The sequence below is a fragment of the Electrophorus electricus genome, chromosome 8, assembly GCF_041902795.1.
Source record: "Electrophorus electricus isolate QZ-2024a chromosome 8, ASM4190279v1, whole genome shotgun sequence".
NCBI lineage: Eukaryota > Metazoa > Chordata > Actinopteri > Gymnotiformes > Gymnotidae > Electrophorus > Electrophorus electricus.
Genome location: NC_137504.1, coordinates 7620780 through 7645078, shown reverse-complemented (window position 1 = coordinate 7645078; position 24299 = coordinate 7620780). Strand labels below are relative to the sequence as shown.

At 38.8% G+C, this 24299-nt stretch overlaps 4 protein-coding genes across 19 annotated transcripts; 3 read left to right on the top strand and 1 right to left on the bottom strand.

Annotated features, from left to right (window-relative positions):
- The first annotated feature begins 5 nt into the window (after window positions 1-5).
- cysltr2a (cysteinyl leukotriene receptor 2a) lies at window positions 6-3957 on the top strand. Its single transcript, XM_081719240.1, has one exon. It carries the CDS (start codon window positions 1458-1460, stop codon window positions 2451-2453), a length of 996 nt encoding a protein of 331 aa, XP_081575366.1. The 5' UTR covers window positions 6-1457; the 3' UTR covers window positions 2454-3957.
- On the top strand, window positions 3877-15979 carry dub (duboraya). Of its 6 annotated transcripts, XR_014124894.1 has the most exons (9): window positions 4022-9940; window positions 10265-10348; window positions 11217-11303; window positions 11674-11742; window positions 11896-12096; window positions 12191-12661; window positions 12794-12873; window positions 13079-13151; window positions 13271-15979. XR_014124894.1 is itself a non-coding variant. In XM_027006616.3 (7 exons), exons 1-7 carry the CDS (start codon window positions 4009-4011, stop codon window positions 12809-12811), a joined length of 936 nt encoding a protein of 311 aa, XP_026862417.2. In that variant the 5' UTR covers window positions 3877-4008; the 3' UTR covers window positions 12812-13243. The 6 variants fall into 6 exon arrangements, 5 of the variants coding, with proteins under 5 accessions (XP_026862417.2, XP_081575368.1, XP_081575367.1 ...); XM_027006616.3 differs by lacking the exons at window positions 4022-9940; window positions 13271-15979 and adding an exon at window positions 3877-4014 and having other exon boundaries at window positions 12794-13243; XM_027006607.3 differs by lacking the exon at window positions 13271-15979 and having other exon boundaries at window positions 11677-11742; window positions 12794-13243.
- Window positions 15980-16016: 37 nt separating this feature from the next.
- alg8 (ALG8 alpha-1,3-glucosyltransferase) lies at window positions 16017-21511 on the bottom strand. Of its 4 annotated transcripts, none has more exons than XM_081719239.1 (13): window positions 21431-21511; window positions 20369-20447; window positions 20056-20249; window positions 19759-19895; window positions 19625-19692; window positions 19377-19503; window positions 19186-19289; window positions 18948-19068; window positions 18710-18849; window positions 17650-17789; window positions 17464-17561; window positions 17309-17381; window positions 16017-16986 (listed from the first exon to the last, which is right to left on the bottom strand). In XM_081719239.1, exons 2-13 carry the CDS (start codon window positions 20393-20395, stop codon window positions 16758-16760), a joined length of 1458 nt encoding a protein of 485 aa, XP_081575365.1. In that variant the 5' UTR covers window positions 20396-20447; window positions 21431-21511; the 3' UTR covers window positions 16017-16757. The 4 variants fall into 4 exon arrangements, with proteins under 4 accessions (XP_081575365.1, XP_026861770.2, XP_026861761.2 ...); XM_027005969.3 differs by lacking the exon at window positions 21431-21511 and adding an exon at window positions 20802-21070 and having other exon boundaries at window positions 18948-19053; XM_027005960.3 differs by lacking the exon at window positions 21431-21511 and adding an exon at window positions 20802-21064.
- Window positions 21512-21636: 125 nt separating this feature from the next.
- On the top strand, window positions 21637-24090 carry ccdc90b (coiled-coil domain containing 90B). 8 transcript variants are annotated; one of them, XM_081719244.1, is made up of 10 exons: window positions 21637-21759; window positions 22073-22131; window positions 22214-22333; window positions 22406-22509; window positions 22584-22685; window positions 22861-22902; window positions 23002-23073; window positions 23160-23213; window positions 23351-23465; window positions 23709-24090. In XM_081719244.1, exons 1-10 carry the CDS (start codon window positions 21743-21745, stop codon window positions 23762-23764), a joined length of 741 nt encoding a protein of 246 aa, XP_081575370.1. In that variant the 5' UTR covers window positions 21637-21742; the 3' UTR covers window positions 23765-24090. The 8 variants fall into 8 exon arrangements, with proteins under 8 accessions (XP_081575370.1, XP_026860888.1, XP_026860928.1 ...); XM_027005087.3 differs by having other exon boundaries at window positions 22022-22131; XM_027005127.3 differs by having other exon boundaries at window positions 21997-22131.
- Window positions 24091-24299: the final 209 nt, after the last annotated feature.

Here is a 24299-nt window from a genome sequence, read left to right as displayed (position 1 = left end):
GAAGTTGCAACTACTCGGGCACCATTTTAGGTCACTAACAATTGTGCTTGTTGGAGTCCTGGTTAAAGTCGTCCTGAGGTTTGTTGTGCAGTGGCCTAACTACATTGGCCGTCTTGTATACTTTGTGTCGTAGGAAGTGTGTTGGTTTTTTTTTTTGGTTTTTTTTTGGGGGGGGGGGGGTGGTTTTTTTCCCCCTTTTGCTCCTGTTTCCCCTGAACCAAGCATACTCATTGAGGTTTTTGTTTGGCCATCCTGTCTAGTGTTTAAGCTTCTATGTATTGTGTGCAGTGATTCTTCACTCAGGAAAACTGCTCTGTTAAGCTGAGTTATTAGTAAATGTTTCAGAATTCATACTCATTGGTGTGGTTAAGAGGTAGCTCTAAGATCTGTGGTTTATTTATTTATTTGTTTATTTATTTATTTATTTATTTATTTATTTATTTATTTGTTTATTTATTTGAAATCTTTGTCTCCTAATAAATGCCCGAGAAGCAGAAAAATATGTTCATGCAAACTCTAGCCTCTAAAGTTTAATCATTCAAATATTGGTTACAGTGCATGTATGTTTGTGTGAAGGAATGTTGGGGTGCTTTCTAGTGTGCAGTTTCAGTAATCAGTGTCATGACTGAGTCAGCTGAAGATTTTGGTGACATGGTAGCTGTACACGTAACAATCAGAAGTGTAAAAAGGGAATTCTTTGAAACAAATAATGGAAGACGGTGTGAGAAAAGGGGACCTAATTGGGTTGGAATAGATTCAATAGATGGAATAGATTCAAAGAAGCTTTGGTTTTTGGATTTTGGTTTTAAAAAGGGGGGGGGGGGGACATCCTTTTGTAAAACATCCTTTTCCTGGGAAATGGTGTTTACCTGTTGGCCTGTGGGCGGGGAGATGCGTGCCTTGACAGATTTCTTAGGCCGTCCTCCTCCATTCTCATCTACCCAACACAAATCTGGTCTATTCTTGAGATGCCGGTTAAGCTTGCAGTTCCTCATACAAGATTGAATCCTGAGCTGAAGGGAAAAGGTAATGCATTTTCCCCTATTGATATGGTGTAAATGTGTGTAGAATTTTGTTTGTCGTTTTGATAACTTTTTCAGATATTTCTGTAGATGGGTATATAAACCAACTTAAATTAGACAAGCTCTTGCATATCTTTGCTGTTGTAGGCATTGCAGTATGTTTGTAGACTAGCCAGATAAAAGCAGTTAAGTGGTTTAAAAAAAAAAAATAAAATAAAAATACCTTAGCAAAAGGGTAATTCAAGAGTGAATTATTTTCTTTTATTTTAAACTTGAATAAAGTCAAGGTTTTAATATACTCAATTTTATATTAACAGCACTGTTTCTTAATTGTGAAATGTATTTATCACTTTTTATTTTTAAAAACATGTTCTTGCATCTCATTCCCCACCCAGAAAAAACTTCCTTGATCCTGGCCTGCACCCAGGAGGTGACATGAATTCTACTAACTGTTCCATTGATGATTTCAAGCGCTCAGTATTTCCCATTGCTTACCTGCTGATCTTCATCTTGGGTGTTGTGGGTCATTCGATCTCCATCTGTGTCTTCTTCAGCCTGTGGAGGAAGAAGAGGAGGCTGACATCAGTCAACGTGTTCATGGTGAACTTGTTGGTATCGGACCTGATGCAAGTGTGCTCCTTACCCTTCAGAGCTTCTTATTACCTGTCTGGCTCAAAATGGCTCTTTGGCCCCTTGGCTTGCCGGCTCCTTTTCTATGTCTTCTACCTCAATATGTACAGTTCCATCTACTTCTTGGTCTTTCTCAACATTATGCGCTACCTGGCTCTGATACGGCCATATCTCTTTCAACAATTGCAGAACTGCTGCAGTGGGTATGTCATTTCTTTGGTCATCTGGCTGTTTCTGTCTCTGGTTAGCAGTCCTCTCCTCATTGCGTCGAGCAGCAGTACTAATGTCACTGACAAATGCATGGAGCTGCCTGAAGAGAGTAAACCCATCAGAATGCTGATTGTCATCAACAACACTACAGTGGCCATGGGCTTTGTGGTGCCTATGGCAATCATCTTGTGGTGTTCTGTTTTTGTGGCCTGCAGACTCCTAAAACCTGGTCCAGCACAGTGCAAGGCCACCACCTCAAGGAAGAAGGGTTGTGCTCTGGTTATCATCAACCTGGGATTCTTCCTAATCTGCTACTTGCCATATCATGTAATGAGGGCCATCTTCTTAAAAGCAGAGTGGAATTGGAAAACGCACAACTCCACTCAGCTAATCCAGTCATGCGATTACATTCAGGGAGTCCGTAAAGCAGCTGTGATGACTCTTTGCTTAGGTGCAGCCAACAGCTGCTTGGACCCCATCCTTTTCTTCTTTGTTGGAGAAAATTTCAAAAGTTTCTTTATGAAGCTGCTGTGGACGAAAAAGAGAAGCAAATGCCAGCAGAGGGCAGAGTTGCAGGAGCTGCAAAACTGAGTCAGTTCCATGGATTCATCAAATATGATTATATGAATTAGTTCAAATACTCAGTACATTTGTAATAGGAAGCAAAGCTTGACAGAGGAGTACCCAGCTTCCATCTGGGAGATCTGGGCAACTAAAGGGCAGGGTGACGGATCTCCTGTAGCAGACCTGAGCACTCCTGGACTGTAGCATGATGAACTGACTGCAGGGTAACAATATTATATGTAGTGTAGTAGAGTTAATGTAGAAGATTTTCTGCAAGATTTTTGGAAATCTTAGATCACATTTGGACTTCTGAAATGACTGTCATTTAATCATCTACCCTTAAGCATTCTGTTTAGGAAGGTTTATTTTTTTTAATGTGGATGGTTTGCCCACAGCGAGCTCTCATGGCAGCCATTAGCAAAGTAAGACTTCCTGAACATGACTGCTACATCTCTCAAAGTTCCAAATCCAATGCAAATGCAGTTATTTTCTTCACATGGTCACAGCTGTCATTTTATGGTTTATGAATGTGTTAGAATGCTATTGAGAATTCTGCTGTAAATGAATTAAGATCAGTAAAATGGGTTGATCTGGGTAGGATATATATTTATATAAATGTGTATATCCTATATAATTATATACATGTATTTTTATCCTATATATCTATCTAATGACACTTTTAGGTTGATGTCAAGGTGAATTCCCAAACATGCATTCCCCTTTAACGGGTTATTCTTTCAAAACCACAACCCATTTTACAGCCTTCTTGACACGTGCTAGTGACTGTGCTTTGATGACCAACACCATGTTCTGCGATGCAGATTTTTTAGACCTTGCTTAAAACCTCACTCGATCTAGCAAAAAAAAGCAGCCAGTACTCCCGCCCCCGGGACATAATCTTGCTGTCTCTGTCAAGATACAGCTTCCTCTTTCATTTCATCCTTAAATGGAAGTTATATCGACGCATCACAGCAATCTCAAACGGTTGTTTTTATATTCCCTTCGGTAGCGGTGTAAATAAACAAGTATTGGCCATTAGGGTAATCTATGTGCCTGCTCAGCATTTATGCTTATTTACTCTACTTGTGCTCAGCAGTGTTCAAGCAGTTTGGCGCTCTCAGGTTTAAAGTGAAATAATTACTGATGTCAGGTGTTAAGTGTAAAAACCAACAAGACTGATACTAACGCACAGTGCGCCTCAAATTAGACTATGCACATGTGGCTTATATTTATGAACTCGCAAACAAATTAAGGCATTTGAGCTTTAAAAACATGTTAAACGAACAAACTGCTTGTAGCGCCAGGTCATTCAAGGCGCCCCGGTCGCTAACGATATGATGCAGTTTTGTAATCCCGGTGCCGGGCCGTTCTGGGATGCCGTGCTCACAACGCGGAATGGACTCCGTGTTGTAAAAGCCACGGCTATATATAACTCCCGACCGCCCTCTAGCGCAGTAAGCTATCGCGCTGTTCGTGTTGAGGGAGGGGGGGTGAGAGGATAGGCCATAACTCTAGCTAGTCTGCAAAGAAAGGCAAGAGAGTTCAGAGGAACTTTCAAAAAAAAAAAAATCTAGAAGGGAAGATGGAGGTAAGAAATGTTTTGGTCTTTGTTGGTTTGTTGCTTTTAGATTGAATGAATTGCTTTCAGTTTGCGATCACTTTGACACATTGTTATAAGAATGGGAACAGTAAACAATGATTGTTCAGTCGCAATAGCGTATTGTAACCTCTCTCCTCTCAGCTTTTACAAATACTTGTCTGTCTTTGACTTATGAAATAGAATGTAGTCTCCTAAATGTACATCAGAAAGATGATTAAGGAATGCTTCAATAAATATATGTGCTAACAGATTCCCCCATAATCTATATGCAACATTTTCTAGTTTTCTATCAAGTGTGCTTGTAGAGTATCTTTGTTTTAATTTGTTTTATCTGCCATGTTAACTTCATGTAATTTATTTTGACATAGCATTAATTTGTATTATATTGTGGGAGAATATATAGCTTATGGTATATAACAGATTTACCCCGTTTATCTATTATTTGAAATGGAATGTTGACAGAGATAATAAAGCAATGTGTAATATTAGGATTCTTTAAAAAAAAAAATATATATATATATATATATATACAGTTATTCTCTGTTTGGTCTATGTCAGTGTGTTGTGTGATGGTGCGTAAACTTGTTAAAATACGTGTAACCCCAACAACACTTGACTAACATGTTCCTCAGTAAGAGAAAAGTATGACTAGAAATGCAAGAAATCTAACTGTCACAGGAAGTGGTGCAACCTCATCCATGACAGACAAACATGGCGGCCTCATATGATGCGCTTGTGTAAATGTGTGTTTCTCTGCATGCAATGGAGAATGGTATGTGTGGTACTAAAATTCAGACAATAAAACTCTTGAATATTGTTGACTAAATATTATGTTGAATTTCAGTCATGTGTATATGTCAGATATTAAACAGTCTTTGACTTGACCTTTATAAATATATTCATTAATCAGTACTTCTCACCTAGTAAGTTTTTTCATCAAATTTCATGTGTCTCTTTTGGTAAAATAGGAGATATATTGACTCTTACAAATGAAGCAAAACAACCTCATTTTGTAGGTGTGGATTTGCAGTTTGGTTGTTCAGACCAGTGTTTACTTTAGTACTGCAGCTATAGTTAAAATCCACTTTATATGTGGTTTATTACTGACCAGTGCTGAAGGCTAATTCAGAGTGTTGATGCCAGAATGACAAGTTTCTGAAGGAGCTTTTGTAAACTGGTTATGTAAATAATTTATAACTATTTACAGCTGTTCTGCCCTAAAGTTCCAGGTGGGAAACAAGATACGTTTTGAGCATTTCATGCCTTCTTAACCAAATCAGTCTGCCCTGCAGAATATCCGAACCTCACAGCAGTGAGCTAATTCCAACATCATCAGCATGCCGTCAGAGAGACTGCAGTAGCTGATGACTACGAACCAGTAACTATGTGATCCTATAACTAATCCCAGTGTGAACTGACACCACTGCCCTGTAGTGTCACAGGGCCTGGTCCTCGGGGAGGGCTCTCCCAAGGGCAGGTGTGTGCTTCCCTGCGTATGCCAGTTCATTATCTCCTGAATGTGAGCTATGTGAAAACTCTGGTGGAGCAGAGCTGTTGTCAGTCCCGCCTCAGCAACTGTCCAAGCCAGCCACAGACAGAACAGAGGGGTAAAAGAGATGAGGAAAGGAACATTGATGTGGTTAATTACAGCAACCACTGCTGTCTACTTAAAATGACTCGAAATTCCACAGGTGATGGTGCTAAGGTGCTGCCAAGCTGATCTCCATTTTTGCAAGTATTTGTGAGGTTCCTGAGATACGTGAAAGTGACCTAATCAATGTGTAAAACATGATATTTTTCATACCTTTTCTCCTGAAAATTTAAATCAGTTTCAATAAGCATTTTTCTGGTTCTTTACAATGATGTTTCAGTTCACCTTGACAGAAACCCATTCTCCTACAATGTTGTTTCAACTGAGCTGAGTTCCAGATCTAGCTCTTTAATCTCTACAGTGTAGATTTGTTTATATTCAATAAGGTTTATTAGACTGAGTGGTTATATAAAAATGCTTTGATGAGGAAATATATGGACGAATTACCACTACTTTAGTAGAGTAGAGGAAACATTGAGTTTTCTATAACCAATCCCAATGCTTATCCGTACTGGTACTTACAAGGAACTGGCATGCGGTGTTTTGATTATTTCTTCCCCAAATGATGGCTTTACTTAAAACAATGAGTGCGAATTTATCAGCATCTTGTTCATGGAAAGTTTTTTTTATCTCTGCAGTGTAATATGGGAGGAGGGGATTTCTCATACCACTAAAGCCCATTTTGGATGTTGCTTTATATTGAGCAACACAGCTGCGTTAAGCATTTACGCAATTTCTGTGAGCACCACCATTTTAGATGCTGTCTTGACCACATCTCAAAGACTGTGTTTTAGATATTTCATTGCAGCAGCTGTTAAACAACAAGTAGCGGTCTGATAACATCGAAGATAAGTTCCTATTTGAGGAAACTGCCATGGCCTATTTTACTGAAGAAGGGTTCTCTCATGTGAAGTCATTAAAGTAACATCCTGCATGCTGTTTGATTGATGCCAGAATCAGAATGAGTAAGATCAGGATGGAAGGCTGACATGAAGTGAAGTTGTCCTCACTGCTCACTGTGCACATCACATAGTCTAGAAAAAAGGAGTAGCTTTACCTGCCTAACATCCTAACAGCAACAGGAGCAAAAAAATGTCATGGCATGAGGGACCTTCGGTGTAGTCAGAGAAGGTTGTGCATGACCTGAGCAGTGCAGCCAGTTTAACAGCGGTCTGTCAGAGCAGAAGAGACTGCTGTCTGTGCAGTGCATCATTTAAAAGAAATAAAAAAGAGTATGTTTCAGTTCAAACTCAATCACGTGGTTCCTTCCTCTTCTATGGCTGCTGTCAGTCATTGACAAAACATCGCTTTGTGGTGGACTAACATATTTGCGCTGCCTTCTCCTCTGGTCATGGTAGGGATCTGAGACACTGGCTGAGACCCCAGCAGTCACTCCAGTATGCTTCTGCAGTTCTAACCCACACGCACGCATGACTAGTTAATCTCAGACTCGATTAGATGTCCAATACTTTTTTTTTAATTTCTGTATTTATTTGGAAAAGTTCTCAATTTCAGTGACATTTCGAAGCACGCAAAAAGTTGATCTAATACAATAAAAGTAATCATTGTATTATCACAGCCTATAACAAAGCTTTTCCATTACTTTTAAATGTCTTCCTTTAAAACAAATTATTCGCAAGAGAACACAGGGTACTTGTTCCCTATATACACAGGCATACTCAGTACATTATTTTCTTACATTTATTTTAACAAAATCCAACCTCAAGGATTTATTGTACTCAATCCACTTTGACCAAATCTAATGTTTATTTTTGTATACTAAGAAAGAAAGAGAGCTTTTCCATTGTGTTTGTATCATGTATTATAGCCAGCTATTCATTAATAGTAGCTGACTCTGGATTTAACTATTTTCTTGTAATTGCTTTTTGAAAGCTACTAAGAGGGAGACCAAATTTTGTTTCCTTGCTATTATAAACAGGGAATGGAATGGTGCCCAAGTGTAGATTATCACAATTAGAAGACAGACCTTTCTAAAGAGCCTCCACATTTCGATGACTCTCCTTCAAGTAAAGGCTGATAACCTTGCATCCCCAGGAAAAATAATAGTAGTTAGCTTCACTTTGCCCACATATCTCTAGCAACCTGAACCAATATTCAGATGTTGTTTTGTAGGGGTGTGATGAAGAAAAAATGTATACACTTTAGAGGGAATAGAATTCCCACCAAATGGCTGACTGAGTTGATTTACATTGTAAGCAGCATATTATATACGCCTCCCCCCTCCTTTTCCCAGTTCTCTTTAAAAACTTTTTTTTTATTGTGTATCGTCAGACTTAGCCTAAAGGACATGTCTCCAATTTATATGCAGAAAGGAATATTTTCTAATTTTCACCTTCACTTGTTTCTAGTACACATTTTCATTTGTAAAGATTCAAAACTTGTAAGTTCCTATTAAAAATTTGGTGTCGTTTATTAGGTCTTTTCCAACCCAGGAGCAAAATCTTACATCAGATTTGTTTCGGACACAAATTTAACATCTATATTAATATTGCAGACCACATAACCACTATTTCCTGCCAAGTTTCAATTCAGCATTAACCCATGGATTATTCTTAATCATTTTACTCTCTGCAATCACAAGATCTCCAACACGCAAACCATGAGAATGGGTCTGGTTCCATCAGCCTAATTAGAATTGAGGACTCTCATTGGGCTGTTTATGTGAATCGTTGTGTTATTTATGTTCTCTGTGTTGTTAAGATACAGCTATGGGACCCCATGCTATAGATGAAATCCCACCCATGTGTTCTCCCTTCTCATCTAGAGCAGGCTGAGGATGTACTGTGGGTCACGTGCTTGTCATGTTTGTCTAATGCTGCAATAATGTTAAAGCCAACACTGACAAAATGGTGTTATGTTCATGGGTCTTTTCAGGTAGTGTGTGTTAGACAGGCGCACACACACACACACACACACACACACACACACACACACACACACACACACACACACACACACACACACACACACACACACACACAAAAGTGGAAATGACCCATTCCCTGGCCTAGAGAGGCAATCATGGAGCTCTCTGTGCAGAGTCCACACTAAAGTGCAGCAAGCAAGGTGTTTTTTGGTTTTATGTTGTTTGTTTTTACATTCTCTCTTGGGCCCTTAAACGTGAATCTCGTCTTTGTTAACATACTTTTTGTTTTTATCTTAACTAAACAACCTAACTATATTTGCATCTCTCTGATGTTTTTGTTTTGTTTTGGGGGTGGGGGTTGGTGGGAAGTAAAGCATAGAAGAAGAATCATTGTTTTCCCCAGTTGCTGTTGTTATAAATAGCCCACATGCCATTAGGCTGCATCTGGAGCATAGAAATGAACCCTTATAATCTAATCACGGTACTGCTGCTAGGTGCTACTGACAGGATAATTCCCCTTGTTGTCTACATTTTTACTTCTGCAGCATACAATGAGAATTTTTGAGCAACAATCAAATTCTTTGAATTCTTTTTTATTTTAGGGAAGTGTGAATATTTTCCTCTGATATAATTGTGTAAGTGATTACTAGTTTTACTAACTGATACTACAGTGGCATAGGTTTCATTTCAACTTTTGGGGTGACACTACTCATACCACCAAACGTAACACATTATATGAGTAGTGTGAGCAGGAATTATTTGGGGCACATGTCGCCCCCTGACACCCCCCCACAAAAATACGCCTGTGCTACAGACTACTGCCACCAGATGACTGTTTATGAGGAAGTACATTTGGCACTGCTGCAGTACATGGGTGACGTGTAGAGACATGTAGAGTGTAAGAGCAGCAGCCAGGCTAAAACTGGGAGAGATGGGGGAAAAAAGTCTCTCCTAAATAAGGTCAGTGTGCTTGGGGGATTGGACAAATGTGGGGATTGTGGGAACAGACCCGGGATCATACTGAGGCCTTTCTCCGCCTCCCTTTCCCTCTCACTGATCACCCGTCACACTCTGGACCAGCAAATAGCCGCACAGCTGACATACACCAACGCTTCGGTTACTGGCCGACGGGCTGCAAACACAACGTTGCCTTACTCCCAGCGGCGCCAGTGCACTCGACAAGTGTGGTTCCCAGACAGTGCTAGTGATACTGCCAGCAGGCAGAGATAGGGCCAGCGAGCTGCAGGAGACTCAGCCTGAGCTGATAAGGAGAGGTGGGCTCTGAAGTGGCAGGCAGGCAGCTGAAGACTGTGGCCCCGGGATCTCAGCAGTGCGCCTTTCCCAAAGAACTCTTACTCACTGCTCTCTCCTCAATGCTGTTTTCTCACTGTCTGAAAGAGGGCTTGAAGCTTATCATTGGTTTCCTGTTGTGGAAAGTAAGATGGTACTTAACTATGTCTGTGAGAGGCAGACAACAGCAAAACAGATGGGTTCATACTCAACACTGACAGCATAAAGTTAAACATATATGTGTAATATTGGTGTATTCTATATATAGAACATGTAAAAACAGACCTTCAGAAACTTTTAAAGCTATTTCTTAATTGAACTCAGAAAGAGCAAGCTGATCATTTTATCTTCTTGCCACATAAGAACAATAAGGTTTTATCTTAATTGTGAGCCAGTGAAGTGAGTTTAACATTTATTCTTTCTTAGTAGCTGTTGGGATGTATTTACACCTTAATACTGTTGTATTTCAGAAGGAGTCCATGATAAAAACCTCTGTGGCTGAGCTGGCTGGAAAATTCACTTGTAAAACATCCTTTCCTACAGAACCTGAAGGGGTGAGATTTCTCAGTGTGTGATCAGTCAGTCCCTCAGTTCCTCTTCATTCAGATTCATTCACTTTCCTCCTGATGCTCATTCACCCTCTCTGGCTGCACTCTGCTTCTCTGGATACACTCTGAATTTGAACGGAAATATTTCGCACAACATTCTATAAACTTTGAAAACTGGTCAACCGTCCTAGAGCATTTGAACTACAATGTTCTTAAAATGTTTTGTAGAATGTTATGATAACCACAAAAATATGTTATATGAACTTCAAGAAAATTGAACACAGAACATTGTTTCCATACCTTAACACTAGGAAACACTAGTGTAACACTATAAGTAACACTAGGAAATGTTACTGGAACATAAAATTGTTAGTTGGGAACCTCTGTGCAAGCCACAAGTGGATATGACTTTCCATCTTCTTTCAAACAGCAGAGCTTTGAATGGAACATTCCTGACACCTTATTCACTTTAATCTTGGCAGCTCTGTCCCTCAGCCTCACTGAGTTTACTGGTCAAAAATATTTGACAGTACATGATCTTTCCTCAATCTCTGTACACAGGTTGCTTTTCCACTGGGTTCAGCCATGCCTATCTCTCTGCTGTGCATGTTCTCTGCTTGTCTCTATCCATTTAGTTATGTTGAACTGACATTTTTTTTCAGAGAGTAATTGGTTATATATTTTGTCAGAATTTTGTTTGAATGTAGCCTTAGTCAATAAGATCTGCATACAGACCTGTATTCACTTGTGGTTATGTATCAGAGAAGGAGATCCAAGTTTAACTTCTGTTATTCTTGTATTGCTCCGAAATATCCAGCTGAGGGAAGCAGGTCTGACTCAGATGCAGCGCTTCATAAATGTAGTTCTGTTTCAGCCTTTGCAGGATAAGCCTGTGCGCAAGAGGCCTCCAGGAAAGCTACAGCTGCCTGTCAGCAGTGATGTGGGTCATGGCCACGAGGAGGTGAGATAAAGCAGGAAGTTTGAGGAGGAATACAACAGAGAGGGGAGAAAAGCCTTCTTGCTAGGGCATGTTTGCTTGTTTTGATAAGATTATTTTTAGTAGGTTTTGATGCACTGAAAGTGAGCACAATAAAGGCCTTCAGTTTCACGACTGTGTGTGCTGTGCCGAACTACTAAATGTAGCATTTGCAAATGTCATGAAGTGTACTTCTGCAGTAAAACAAGCTGTCTATTCTTCTATATATTCTTCTATTCTTCTCACTATATAGATAATGGACAAATTTATAACCTTCATTTAAAGAGTCATGCTTTATTTAAAATATTTACTAATATTGGATATGAAATGTATTACATTTGTCCTTTATAAACAGCAGAAAGGTGAGGTTACTTCTCACCCTCCTAGAAGGAATAGGAACTCAGCTCTCATTGAGAAACTCCAGGTGGGTCTGTGATTGACCTTTTATCTGTGCCCTATTTAAACGTTCTCTAAATTTACCCACTTAGTTAACTTTGTCGCCCTCTCATGGACATATGGGCACATTATTCCTGCATCAGCTCTTCCCATAGATGTGTATGTGGTCCATTTCTCACAGGCAAACCTCAATCGCTCTCCCACGGCCCTCTTGCCTTCCCCAATGAGCCCAGGGGCAATGAAACCACACCCGGCCCCCTTCTCGCCCACCTCGCCCTGCAGTCCATGCACTCCACCTGCAATTCACACACCAAGCCAGGAGGAGGTCCCAGCCAGCTTCGAAACACCTGCAGAAGGCAAAGTTCTCCAAAGCATCAACAAGGTTGAGACTTCTATGGCAACCACTCAGTTGAATTTTCTAAATGATAAGGAGAATAAGTGTTATTCTATGTTTAAAAGTGTTGCCTTTTGCACAGGGAAGAGCAAGACATTCCATAAAACGCCGACCGCCATCGCGTCGGCAAAGGAACCCCAGTGAAGATGAGGTTGGGGCTGAAGAGGAAAAGACTGTGGCACCTGGCTCTGAGAGCACACCTACAGGAGCTAGTGAAGAAGACGTGGTCGAGAAGCAGAAGGTGAAGGCAGAGGGGATGGATGGAGCCAGTGTACAACCTTCTAACTCTCAGCCTCACGGCAAACCAAACCAAAGAGCATTGCCAGACTCTGAGCCCCCAGTCGGCAGAGGGAGCGAACCATGCGAGGAGGCCTCTGCATCGGCCGTGGAGGAGGCGGAGGCAGAAGGGGAGGCGAGGTGTGACGAGCCTCAGTTAGCCAGCAGGAGCTCCTTGTCCACGGAGCCAGAGCCACAGCATGAGGGGGACAAGGCAGTGGAGGTCAAAGAAGAGCAGGAGGAGAGGAAAGAGGAGGAAGGAGGTGGCCAGGAGGAGGTGAGCTGTTATGACATCACCAAAAAGCAATGGTCACTAATGCACTAGAGATATTCATCACACCTGCTGCACCGTTTATGAACCTGCAGTTTGGAGACTATTATGTAAATGTGTTTGTTTGTCATTCTGCAGCAAGACCAAAGGCTCTGAGCAGTGAGAGGAGGTGGCAGTTCTCCGCACAGAATGAATAATCAAGAAGACTGATGAATAATGTGAATGACATTGATACTCCCACAGGCCAAGCTTTTAGCAGTAGTTTTTTGCTTTGTTGAATTCTTCTGCTGGATGTATGCTAGTTTTCTTTTTCTTTTTGTATATAACTTGCATTGCAATGAATGTGCAGTAAAGGATTTATGTATAGGAGTAATGAATATGTAGTAAAGGATGTGTGGTGTCTTCTGTTTCACACTATAACAGTAGAAAACAACAAGCGTTTGATCAAAGACAAAAATCAAAACCCAGGATATTAAAACCCAGGACATTGAAGCAGGTACAGTGTATTACCAGACATTAAGTATTGTTCACAGTAAGCAAATGTGTCCCTGTTGATCTGAATGGGAAATTAAACTCACAGGTTCAGAATTTTTCTTTTCTTATTTTGACTTTAAGGACAACTAAGCCTGTCAGAAGGTCAAATTCAACTGGACAAAAGAACCTTCTGTGTCATAATGACATTGGTGAGTCCAAGCATGGGACCCAGTGTGGGAGTAAGGTGTGTGGTGCTGCTAAACTCCCTGTGGACTCTGGCCTCAGGTGAATGTGGTTGCTGAGATGGAAAAGGGAATTAGTAAGAACCAATAGTCTGCTAACAGCTAGCCAATAAGTATGCCAAGGACTTGCTTTCTTCAGAACCTCAAAAGCCTGCCACACCAAACCTTTGCACCACCAAAATGACATCAGGACAACCCCCACTATACTGCTTCTTTTTTATCTTATGCGTTACTATGCACTTACATCTGTATTCACATAAAAGCAATATTTGATTTCAGCCAAATTATTCTACACTAAGCACTTTCATGCAAACCATTCATGATATTTTAATTTCCTCAAGCTTCTAGTCTCCTCTGTTTTATTTTACTGATCCCAGAAGATAGACATGGAGCACAAATTATAATTGAAAAAAAAAATCAAGTATACGTATAATATACACTATATTGCCAAAAGTATTTGTTCGCATATGAACTTGAGTGACATCCCAATCTTAATCCATAGGGTTTAATATGATGTCAGCCCACGCTTTGCAGCTATAACAGCTTCAACTCTTCTGGAAAGACTTTCCACAAGGTTTAGGAGTGTGTTTACAGAAATTTTTGACCATTCTTCTAGTAGTACATCTGTGAGGTCAGACACTGATGTTGGACGAGAAGGCCTGGCTCACAGTCTTCACTCAGGACTCTGTGCAGGCCAGCCAAGTTCTTCCACACCAAACTTGCTCATCCATGTCTTTAGGGACCTTGCCTTGTGCACTGGTGCAAAGTCATGTTGGAACAGGAAGGGGCCATCCCCAAACTGTTCCCACAAAGTTGGAAGCATGAAATTGTCCAAAATCTCTTGCCCAATTCCTTTCACTGGAAATAAGGGGCCGAGACCAACTCCTGAAAAACAACCCCACACCATAATCCCCCTCCACCAAACTTTGCACTTGGCACAATGCAGTCAGACAAGTACTGTTCTCCTGGCAACCGCCAAACCCAGACTCATCCATCAGATTGCCAGTCAGAGAAGCGATTCGTCACTCCAGAGAACACCTCGCCACTGCTCTAGAGTCCAGTGGTGGTATGCTTTACATGACTGCATCCAACGCCTTGCATTGCGCTTGGTGATGTAAGGCTTGGATGCAGCTGCTCAGCCATGGAAACCCATTCCACAAAGCTCTCTACACACTGTTCTTGAGCTACTCTGAAGGCCGCATGAAGTTTGGAGGTCTGTAGTGACTGACTCTGCAGAAAGTTGGCGAGCTCTGCACACTGCACCTCAGCATGCACTGACCCCACTCTGTCATTCTACGTGGCCTACCAGTTCATGGCTGAGTTGCTGTCATTCCCAATCACTTCCACTTTGTTATAATACCACTGACAGTTGACAGCGGAATGTTTAGTAGCGAGAAAATTTCACGACTGGACTTGTACAAACATCGAAACAGCTGAATGTGTAAAAGGGAACAGTGGCAACATTTATGAGATCAGTAACAGGAAACAGGAACTTACTAGTTGAAAACACCTGCACTCAGAGGACAGTTACTAAAACCACTAAGCAATGGCATATGACAATACTATAGACCAATTTACACCACCTAAACTGAAGCCTGTCTAGCTGTGTACAAGTAACACAAGGCTCACATTTTTAATTTTAAATTCCAGTGTTATAAACTGCAAAAAGGTTTTGATGGTTTGAAGCCAATATTGATTCAGCTGTAACAGATAAAAAATACATCACAAAGGCCACTGGCTCAGAGTATATTATCCCTACTTAAGAGTATTTCGTGGAATCTTAAGAGAATTTTGTGGAAAGTACTGTCTCTCGTTGCAAGTATGAGGGTCTTATTCAAGAGTAGCGTGCAAGTCAGTTACATGTTGGTAAACCTGTGCACAAACTCATTTCAGGCAAAACACTCATTTATTTTATTTTACCATATTTAATACATACATGTTTCAGACTATTTTATATGTATCCAGCTTTATTTCTAAAAATTATTCAGAGGTTTCAAAATAAATAAAGAAAACAAATTTCAAGCTTCTTGCAGGAGTGGGCAATATAGGAATCATTGCAAGATACATATCTTAATAAAATTTATAGGGGATAGTTCTCAATCTGTTAGGTCCTTCTATTTAAAGATGCTTACCTCTGTAAGTAAAGGCACTCAAAGCAAAATTCCATGGGATTTAATAAGATGAATACTGAATTGAATACCAAAAGGTAAGAGTATACACTTTTAGTTTACTTTAAGTAACAGTATCCTTGTTTGAATCCTTAATTTTGTTTTAACATACTGAAACCACGACTTCCATTTTTTAAAAATTCTCTTCACTATTTGTAACTATTAATATTTTATAATTGTGTACCCTTTGTGGCCCAGAAGAGCACTAACTCTCTCTGCCTGCAATATCAATATTACGGTTTTGCCATTATAGTAATACACATAAGCATTACTATAGGAATACAGATATAAATAACAAATTTATGTAAACAATGGTGCTATGCTTAAATGTTCGGTGCATTTATAATAGTTTTGGAAGTGCTGATGTGAATCACCACCAGTCATTCTTCTCTCAGGTCAGATAACCTATATTCCATGAGGTGTCAGAATGAAAGAGACCTTTTGTCCATTTACAAGTATAAAAGTAAAAAAGCATCGTTTTTGCTTTTTTCGCCCTTTTATTGGACATTGGCATGATGATAGATTTAAGTGCATGAAAAACACTGCTTATCAAAGTTTAGCCAGAGTACAAAGCTGGGTTAAGTAATCAGACCTCACAAATACATACATGTAGCTGAATATAACAGGGACAGAAGGACAGAAAATCCGGTCTTTCAACACAAAAAATCCAACAAGGAAGTTTTGAATCAAATTATGAATCAAATAGGAATCAAATTCAGCATATCTGGATATTAATGTCTTCAGGAATGGAAAACACATTGCACCTTTGTAATCTGTATGTATATAATGTTACCCTTAATGGAAATAAATGTTTCATTGTTGTTGTTTCTACTTTGTCTTGTTTTTTTTTTTTTAACAATAGTTTAAGTTTACTGTGGAAACAATGACTGAAACATTGGAAACCAGATTTACACCAGAATGAGAAGTTTTAACAAGTAAAAAAAACCCAAACAATTTATTTGTATAATACTACAAGCAATAGGAAATTGTACACCTCCCCAGAAAAAAAAATCTATTAAATATTGACCTCCCAATCAGCTACTTCTTAGAAATGATTTCCCTTTGAGAGCTACACAGGCTCCATTCACTTCAGAAATATATTTGGTCTCATAGGCATGAATAAATTCTTACGTTATTTAACTGTCAGTTCAATTGTCATTCCACATTACCAAAACACCCCTTTGCTTCAAGTCATTCAAGCTCCAAACATCATGAACCTCACTGACATTTACCTTTGCTTGTTGTACTTGGTACTGTTAGCAGTGAAATGTAGAGTCTGATAAAAGAGTAGGTCACACCTAGAGCACAGTAGATGGAGGTCAGGAGCAGGGGGATGAAGGGCAAGGTGTGGTGCCAGGGAGTCAGCGGGTAAACCAACTCACAGATGACTGCCAGAGGAATCAGGCCCAGGAGATATGTGGCTTCCACTGAACTCACCAAGCGACCCCTTTAGTGGGAGAGAAAATATTAACAGGGAACACAATATGGAATAATTCTGCCTTCCAACTGGTCCGTGCCAATACTGTATATCTTCAGGGAGTAATTAATGCAGTGTGCTTCTGGGAATGTAGACGTGGAAATAGAAAACTTGAGATTAGCACATAGTTCCTTGAGAAACGGGATGGAAGTCTTTTATTAACTCTCCAAAAACAGTGTTTCATTACAAAATCCCTTCTACACCAGCATATGCCAGTATATAAATATATTGGCTCATTATTATAATATAAATACAATAGCCTACAAAGTTGTAACTGGCTAAAAATACTCACCTGAAAAGCTTCTTTAGAGAAGTGAAGCTGAAGATCGTAAACAGCAACATAAGAAGAATCTTGATAGGCAGTTCTGGAATTGGAAAGAGAGAATGAGATGTGTGAATGCTTAATCCAAGTTTGGTCATTGTGCAGTGAGCTGTAAAGAACTGCACCTTGTGCTGTAAAGAGCAGTGGAAAAAGCGAAAAATGGCCTGTTGTGCTGAGGATCAGGAAAGTCCTGGCATCCTCCCTGTGCTCTACGGCAAGCCAACTGGAAAAGATGCAAGGAACTGTGTGAGCAAAGACTTATGTGGGACAACGTTTTTTTTATCACAAAAATAACTCAAGCAAAGGATTACCTTAAAGGAAGTATTGCCATCAAAATGGCTTTCTCGTGCACATGCCAACCAAACATGAAAGAGCCGAGGGCACAAATAACTATGCAGCGTAAGAAACCTCTGCCTCCACTAGGTCTATACCACATATGGAACAAAGCAGGCTACAGGAAGACAGAGTGAAAAGATTAATATATTGGGTACATTACAGCCCACTCAAATGTATACATAAAGGAACTGTGGACTTGATATATTAGAGCAGATAAAATAAAAATATATATCAGTTACACATTAATATTTGACTCTAAACTAGATTAACTCTACCTTTATGTACAGATATTTTGATCTTAAAATATGATTATTTGACAAACCAATAATAAGTCTACAAAATATAAATATTAAAAAAAATATTTTAAAACTCAGCAAAAAACCCCTCCTTTGTCTTCAGATAGCAGCACTTGAGTGAATTACTGTTCAATCATTAAACACTGTTAAATAATTAAATCCTAATGTAATCTGATATTTAAGGAAAATATTTCTCTCACATCATGGATTTAAAATCTTCTCCTGCTTATATTTACATTTCTCATACTGTATAGTAAGACCATGCAATGATAGGGAACACTACACTGCGATAATGCTGCTACATGTTGTGGCGAAGAAAATAAAAACACGCTTTGCAGACATACAGCACTCTTATGAATATTTGATGTGATGTGGATAAAGACTGGCCTGAATAATTTGGACAATAATCATTTACATTTGTTTACATGAATGCTGTGGTTCATTAAAAACACCTATATAGCACTCATATGGAGAGGGGCCGTGGTTACGATCTTCACGACATGCTCACAGCAATTATACAACTGAAAACAAGTGAGCTCACTCGCATATTGAAGCCTTCTTTCATATAAGAATGAGAACAGCCATTACTGCAATGATGATTTACAAATGAAGCATCAGGCAGCTCTGTTGTATAGACAGTTTGGCATGTTATTCTGAAAGCACAAACTATTCATTTGCCACCAAAGCACCAGAACCATTACTTATTTCAGGAGTGTGGATCTGCCATAGAAAAACTCACCAAGATTGACAGTAATGTACAAATAAGTGTTACTAAAGGAGATACAGATGGAAGAACAGTGTGTTGGAATTCTTGAACCAGACCACCAGTCATTGTTGCCTTGGGAAGTTTATTAATGTCAAGCATCCCGAGCTTTACACCTAAGAAAATGAGCAATAATGACAGTAAGGCACTATACCCAAATTATTTCACATGTTACATTTGATAGAAAATATATAAGCACTTTCATTTTTCATACCTAACATGGAAAGAACTTTGTCCACTATGTTGTAAAGGGCCCAGACATTGGGTGCCCAATAGGCATGGCATAGTCCTCGCTTAAAAGGGAAGAGCCTGGAAAGGACCTGTGGAATTTGACCCTTAAAGGGTATTAATTGCATTTTTTTAGCAAGAGAAACAAATGTAATTCTTCTAATATCATGCAGAGCACTTCTAAATGCTCTAACTAAAGCAAGAATCTAAGATGGACTACATACCAGTGCAATAAAGGGTCCAAACGACAATGCAAATGTTGTCAGAACAATTGATCCAAGCACTACAAATCGGAATGGGCTGAAACTCTTCCAGTGCACTGATCCATCTAAAGAGGAAAAAAATGCCATTTTAGGAGGATTCCTTTGACTTTGCAAACCAATGCACGTTTTAAATAATACTGTAAAAGACTTGCCTGTCTTACTCTGAGTGAAACAGAAACACCTCAGCAGGAAGACCCCATAGGCAGGCGCAATGTACAGATATATGTGTTTCAGGTTTAGAAGGACAGAAAACAGTAGGGCACCTTCTAAGTGTCTACTCTGTTTAAAGTTAACATAAAGAGGAAGTTAAGGCATTTCATCCAGCATAACAAAAATTTCAGAAAAGAAAGTCAAACCCATCAAACTGAATGGTTCAAATATGAAAAAGGCTGTACAATACCTGAAAATGTCTTGCAACTGATAAAAGAAGAACACCAAAGAGAAACCCATTATACTGGAAATGAATGTCTGCATGAAAATACTCAAGGTCAAAAGGTATTACTTTGTTAAGACATCACAGTTTGGTAAGGATACGATCAACTATGATGAGTCCAAAGTTCCACAACAGCAATGTTGCTAGGATGAAAGAGGGCTTCCACAGCAGCTCCTTCCCTTTGTCTTCTCGTAAACATTTGCAACATCTATAGATAGCACAGCTCCAACTGTTAAACCTTTAAGTAAAAATGACTCGATATTCTAGTTTTTCAGATAAAACTTTCCGAACCTCTTCTTAAAAACCATTCAAGTGTAACATCGCTAACACTATTTTTTATACCACCTGAAAAATTAATGGGTAACAGCAAGACAGATTTATGCTTAACAGCAACTTACTCTTTAATTGCATAAATGAAGACCACATCAGTCACGATAACAGAAAGCCTCTGGAACAACACTGTGGCGGGGCTTGCGTAATTCAGATTACGCACAACCAGCATCTCTTTATCAAAGTATGCAGCAACATGTGACAGTCCATATTCAAACCAGGCAAAAAAGGGAGGATAATCTAGTGTCCATTCAGATGTCGCCTGGAAACACATGTAAACAAATGGAAACTTTGACACTTTAGTCCATTTACCTATCTTACATGTTTTAAAGTGTGGGTGAGTTACTGAGCTGTAGGTGCGTTATTACTGCAAATATATACCTCATAATACCACTTTGAAACCGGCATGGAATGAGTAACGGCAAGCCAGTTCCGATGGACTTCAAAATCTGTAGAGTGGCTGTAATATAATGAATGTATAAATTATACATTAAAAGCAAAGTAAAAACCAAGGTGTAAAGGCTACAGCAATCAGAATATTAGCTAACTATGAATCTGCAATACTTGACAACTTTCCAGGTTATACTGATTATCTAGTAGGTAAGCAAAGTAACTGATAAAAATTCTTCATCCAATAAAAGCTGACATCTTTTATTAAAAACAGACCTGCTGTTAAACATTTAAGATATCTAAACAGACGCTACAGGCTATCGAACATGAGAGCAACAGAGCAGCAATCTTGGGTCGAGAACATGATAATTCGAAACCCGTCTTAACGACTGCTAACTACTATGTTAATGTAAATATAACTTACTACGCGTTTATTAAAAGACATTTGATAAAAGACACTCCGAGAGCCAAGGCGAGAAACCAGCCCGAATCACTGTTCATGGGCGACGCCATGACAGCTCGTAAAAAGAATAAAAGAAAACTTTATTTAAAACCTAAAGGAATTCATCCTTCCGTGTATATCTTATTATACTCTATGGTATTAAAAGAAACAACAAAACAGAGTTTTCTAACATTGTTACAATATAAATTGTACGGATAAAATCCAATTAGCTATGTAATTCCCACACAGATGCTTTTTAAGTTTCACATTTGAAGCAAAAAGGGTTCGAGCTGCCCAGTTTTGAACACATCTCTATCAGGACGTCTGCTGGTCAGCAAAAACTGTGACTCGTATTAGCCAGCTGTGCCGACCAGACGCTGCGTACTTCTATTGTGTTTGAGGATCTTAAGCAAACTATTCAATCTTATGTTTCTATTTTGGGAAACGAGGCCCTGACCTAAGAGCCTTCTTAATAACATCTCATTAGGAACACGAAAGCCAAAAAAATATTGTTTTATCGCCCTTTCATTAAATGTTATTACAGTATCCCACACATGCGCTATATACAAAATACATTGCTGATTATTTGACTTGAATTAAGATGCACTAACGCTGTAGGCCACCCTACTCGTAGCGCGCCAGAGCCCCAAATCCTCGTAGTATTAAGCTTAAATGGGTGAGTGGGTTAACTGTATTACTCGCACTACCATTTCAGAATAATCTTTGCTTTAATGGCGCTTTTGGGGAACCCAATGTGACCCCTGAGTGACGTTTCACAGAGGGCGCGCGACGCGGCCGTTCCAGTTGTCACGTGAGGCTGAAGCGCATTTGTCAGCTCTGAAAACTCGACAGTCCTCTAGCGTAGATAGATAGTTACATGTTTTGAAGTTATATCGAACAACTCATCCCTACTTCGAAGACCGATGTTTCTCTTAAGAAGGTTTCAAGATATTCCAAAACTCGGTTATTTTCCTGGTTTCCTGATTCACCCTTCATTCAGTTGACTGTAATGTTAACGTTCAAATGTTAGCTAACTAGCGAGCTAGCTAAAGTTTAAAAAGACATCGATATACAGGGTCTAATAAGCTAGACCGCTAGCTAGCTACTATTATTATTATTTATTATTATTATTTATTATTATTATTATTATTATTATTATTATTTGTTACAATAATAGGACATTTAATTCGTTCATCTTGAAGAATGGTGTACTGGAGAACACTCATGCACAGATTGTGTCCTGCTCAATTCAGACAGCATATCAGATCTTGTCCATCTTTCATACGACCTGCATTCTGTAACTACCTTAGAGGTAACCTGGCTATGCTCTTGTTCTTACACGTCCAGCTAACTTAAAATGCAGACTTTTAAAAAGTAGTTGTTGTTAACATCAGGGTTCCATGCAACGAACCCTGCTAAGACATATGATGTACGAAAAGTGGAGCTGACAACACTTGAACAGAGGAAACTCACCTTCGACAGTCATGCATTTGTTCAAGAACTGGAATCTAACGGTATGTTCGTTTTAATATGAATATGCATATAAATGTTTGTATGTATATTGAAATATTGCCAAAACTGATTAGGGTTTGAAAAGAAGCAAGCGGAGGTGATCGTGACAGCACTGGTGGCTCTCACAACAGCCAACATGGACATTGTATATAGAGATATGGTAACGGGAGCCCATCAGGTACAGAAAACACATGTTAGTCAAACAGTTGTACTGATCAAATGCAGTGTATTTCAATGCATTTTCTATTTTAGGAAATTGCACTTCAACAAATTATGGCTCATTTGGATTCTATTAGAAAGGACATGGTTATTTTGGAAAAAAGTGAATTTGCCAACTTGCGCTCAGAAAATGCAGTAAGGTTTCTTATGCGTTATTTTTACAATTGGACACTTTATATGAACAGCTAAATTATGTTAAAACTAGTAGTAGTACAGTTGTTCTTGAAATCTGAGTAGTTATATTTTGTAGCGTCAAGTGTGTTTTTGAAGAAGTGTACAGCTAATCGTATTTAATTGTATTTTCACTTAGAAAATGAAAACTGAGCTTGAACAAATCAAGAACAGATTGTTTGTGAGTAACATTTTATACATTATTTAATAAACATTCTTTTAATGTAGCTTATAGTTTGACATTTTTCTTGCTGGATATATAGCAATAATTTTGTCGTAGGAGGAAAGTCAAAAAATCCGGGCAGATGCTAAATTGGACATCAATCTGGAGCGAAGCAGAGTCACTGACATGGTACGTGAGTGTGCTGTTTGAAAAGTATTATTAATAAAGTTATTTATTAGATATTATCTTTATATACTACGTATTTAATTTATCAGTTCACAGAACAAGAGAAAAAACTAATGGAGGTCAATGCAGAGTTCCATAAAAAGGTATGTTTTAAAGATTGCATTTTCTTTAAAAGTATCATGGTTTCATGGTGCTGTTAAACTGAAATACAAATAAAATAGGTTATGCTTAACAGAATCAGAGCTCTGGCTGAAATTTTGTCCTTTCTTGATTTCCCTAGAATGCTGAAATTGAAAGTAGTGCAGTGGAAACTACCAAGAAAATAGACATAGAAGTGGCTTCATTGAAAACCCTTCTGGAATCACTCAAATTGCAGACTGTTCGATATCTTGCAGGTAAGTAGAGATTTCTAGCAATGTTAATGGACTATCGACTATATAGTATAATTATACTTATTGCTACCCAATGTGGCATTTGATGCACTGTCACATGAATCTGTAAATCCTCTTTACTTGCTATTGCTTTAAGAAAGCAAATTACTGAAAGATTTATGTACGGTCAGAATTGTTTCCCTTTAGATAATTCTTCTTCTGCACTAAGATTACAGAATAGCAACTCTTTATACCTTTTTTTAACAGCATGCATCTTCTCCTGTTTGGCTATTGCCCTGGGTTTCCACGGTATATGGAAGTAAAAAAAGATTGTACATTGCAATTTCTTCAATAATCTATTACTTCTTGGGGTTTTTTTAAGTACATTTTCATGTTCTTTTTTATATTTTCTTTTGCTGTTACTGTCTCTTTAAGACAACTCAGTGGTTAAGGTACTTGACTAGTGATCAGAAGGTTGCCAGTTCAAGCCCTGCTATTGCCAAGTTGCCACTGTTAGGCTCCTGAACAAGGCCCTCAATTGGTCAAGTTGTGTTCAGTCATAATTGTAAGTTGCTTTGGATAAAAGTGTCAGCTAAATGTCAACCCAATGTAAAACCATACTCATGGAATAAAATTGAACTAAAACCTCTGGTAGTGTGTGGACCAAGTTTCTTATTTTTTTGTTTGTTTTAAATATATATTTTAATCTTTTTCTCCAATTTAAAATGGTCTGATTATATCATGCATCATCAGAATTCAAACTTCCTGTATGGAATCAGTGGTTTTTTTTCCATCATTCTGTAATTTCAATTATCTACATATTCAAATATATTTATTTGCACTGTTGATTTTATTTAT

Coding starts and splice junctions, on each gene's coding strand:
- cysltr2a (XM_081719240.1), top strand. CDS start 1,458: ATGAATTCTACTAACTGTTCCATTGATGATTTCAAGCGCTCAGTATTT.
- dub (XM_027006596.3), top strand. CDS start 9,878: ATGCTGTTTTCTCACTGTCTGAAAGAGGGCTTGAAGCTTATCATTGGT. Junction 10,349..11,216: donor TTCCTACAGAACCTGAAGGG/GTGAGATTTCTC, acceptor GTTCTGTTTCAG/CCTTTGCAGGATAAGCCTGT. Junction 11,304..11,673: donor TGGGTCATGGCCACGAGGAG/GTGAGATAAAGC, acceptor CTTTATAAACAG/CAGAAAGGTGAGGTTACTTC.
- alg8 (XM_027005960.3), bottom strand. CDS start 20,890: ATGGCGTCGCCCATGAACAGTGATTCGGGCTGGTTTCTCGCCTTGGCT. Junction 20,448..20,801: donor TGTCTTTTAATAAACGCGTA/GTAAGTTATATT, acceptor ATTATATTACAG/CCACTCTACAGATTTTGAAG. Junction 17,382..17,463: donor ACTGCTCTTTACAGCACAAG/GTGCAGTTCTTT, acceptor TTCCAATTCCAG/AACTGCCTATCAAGATTCTT.
- ccdc90b (XM_027005087.3), top strand. Junction 22,510..22,583: donor TGGTAACGGGAGCCCATCAG/GTACAGAAAACA, acceptor TTTCTATTTTAG/GAAATTGCACTTCAACAAAT. Junction 22,686..22,860: donor ACTTGCGCTCAGAAAATGCA/GTAAGGTTTCTT, acceptor ATTTTCACTTAG/AAAATGAAAACTGAGCTTGA.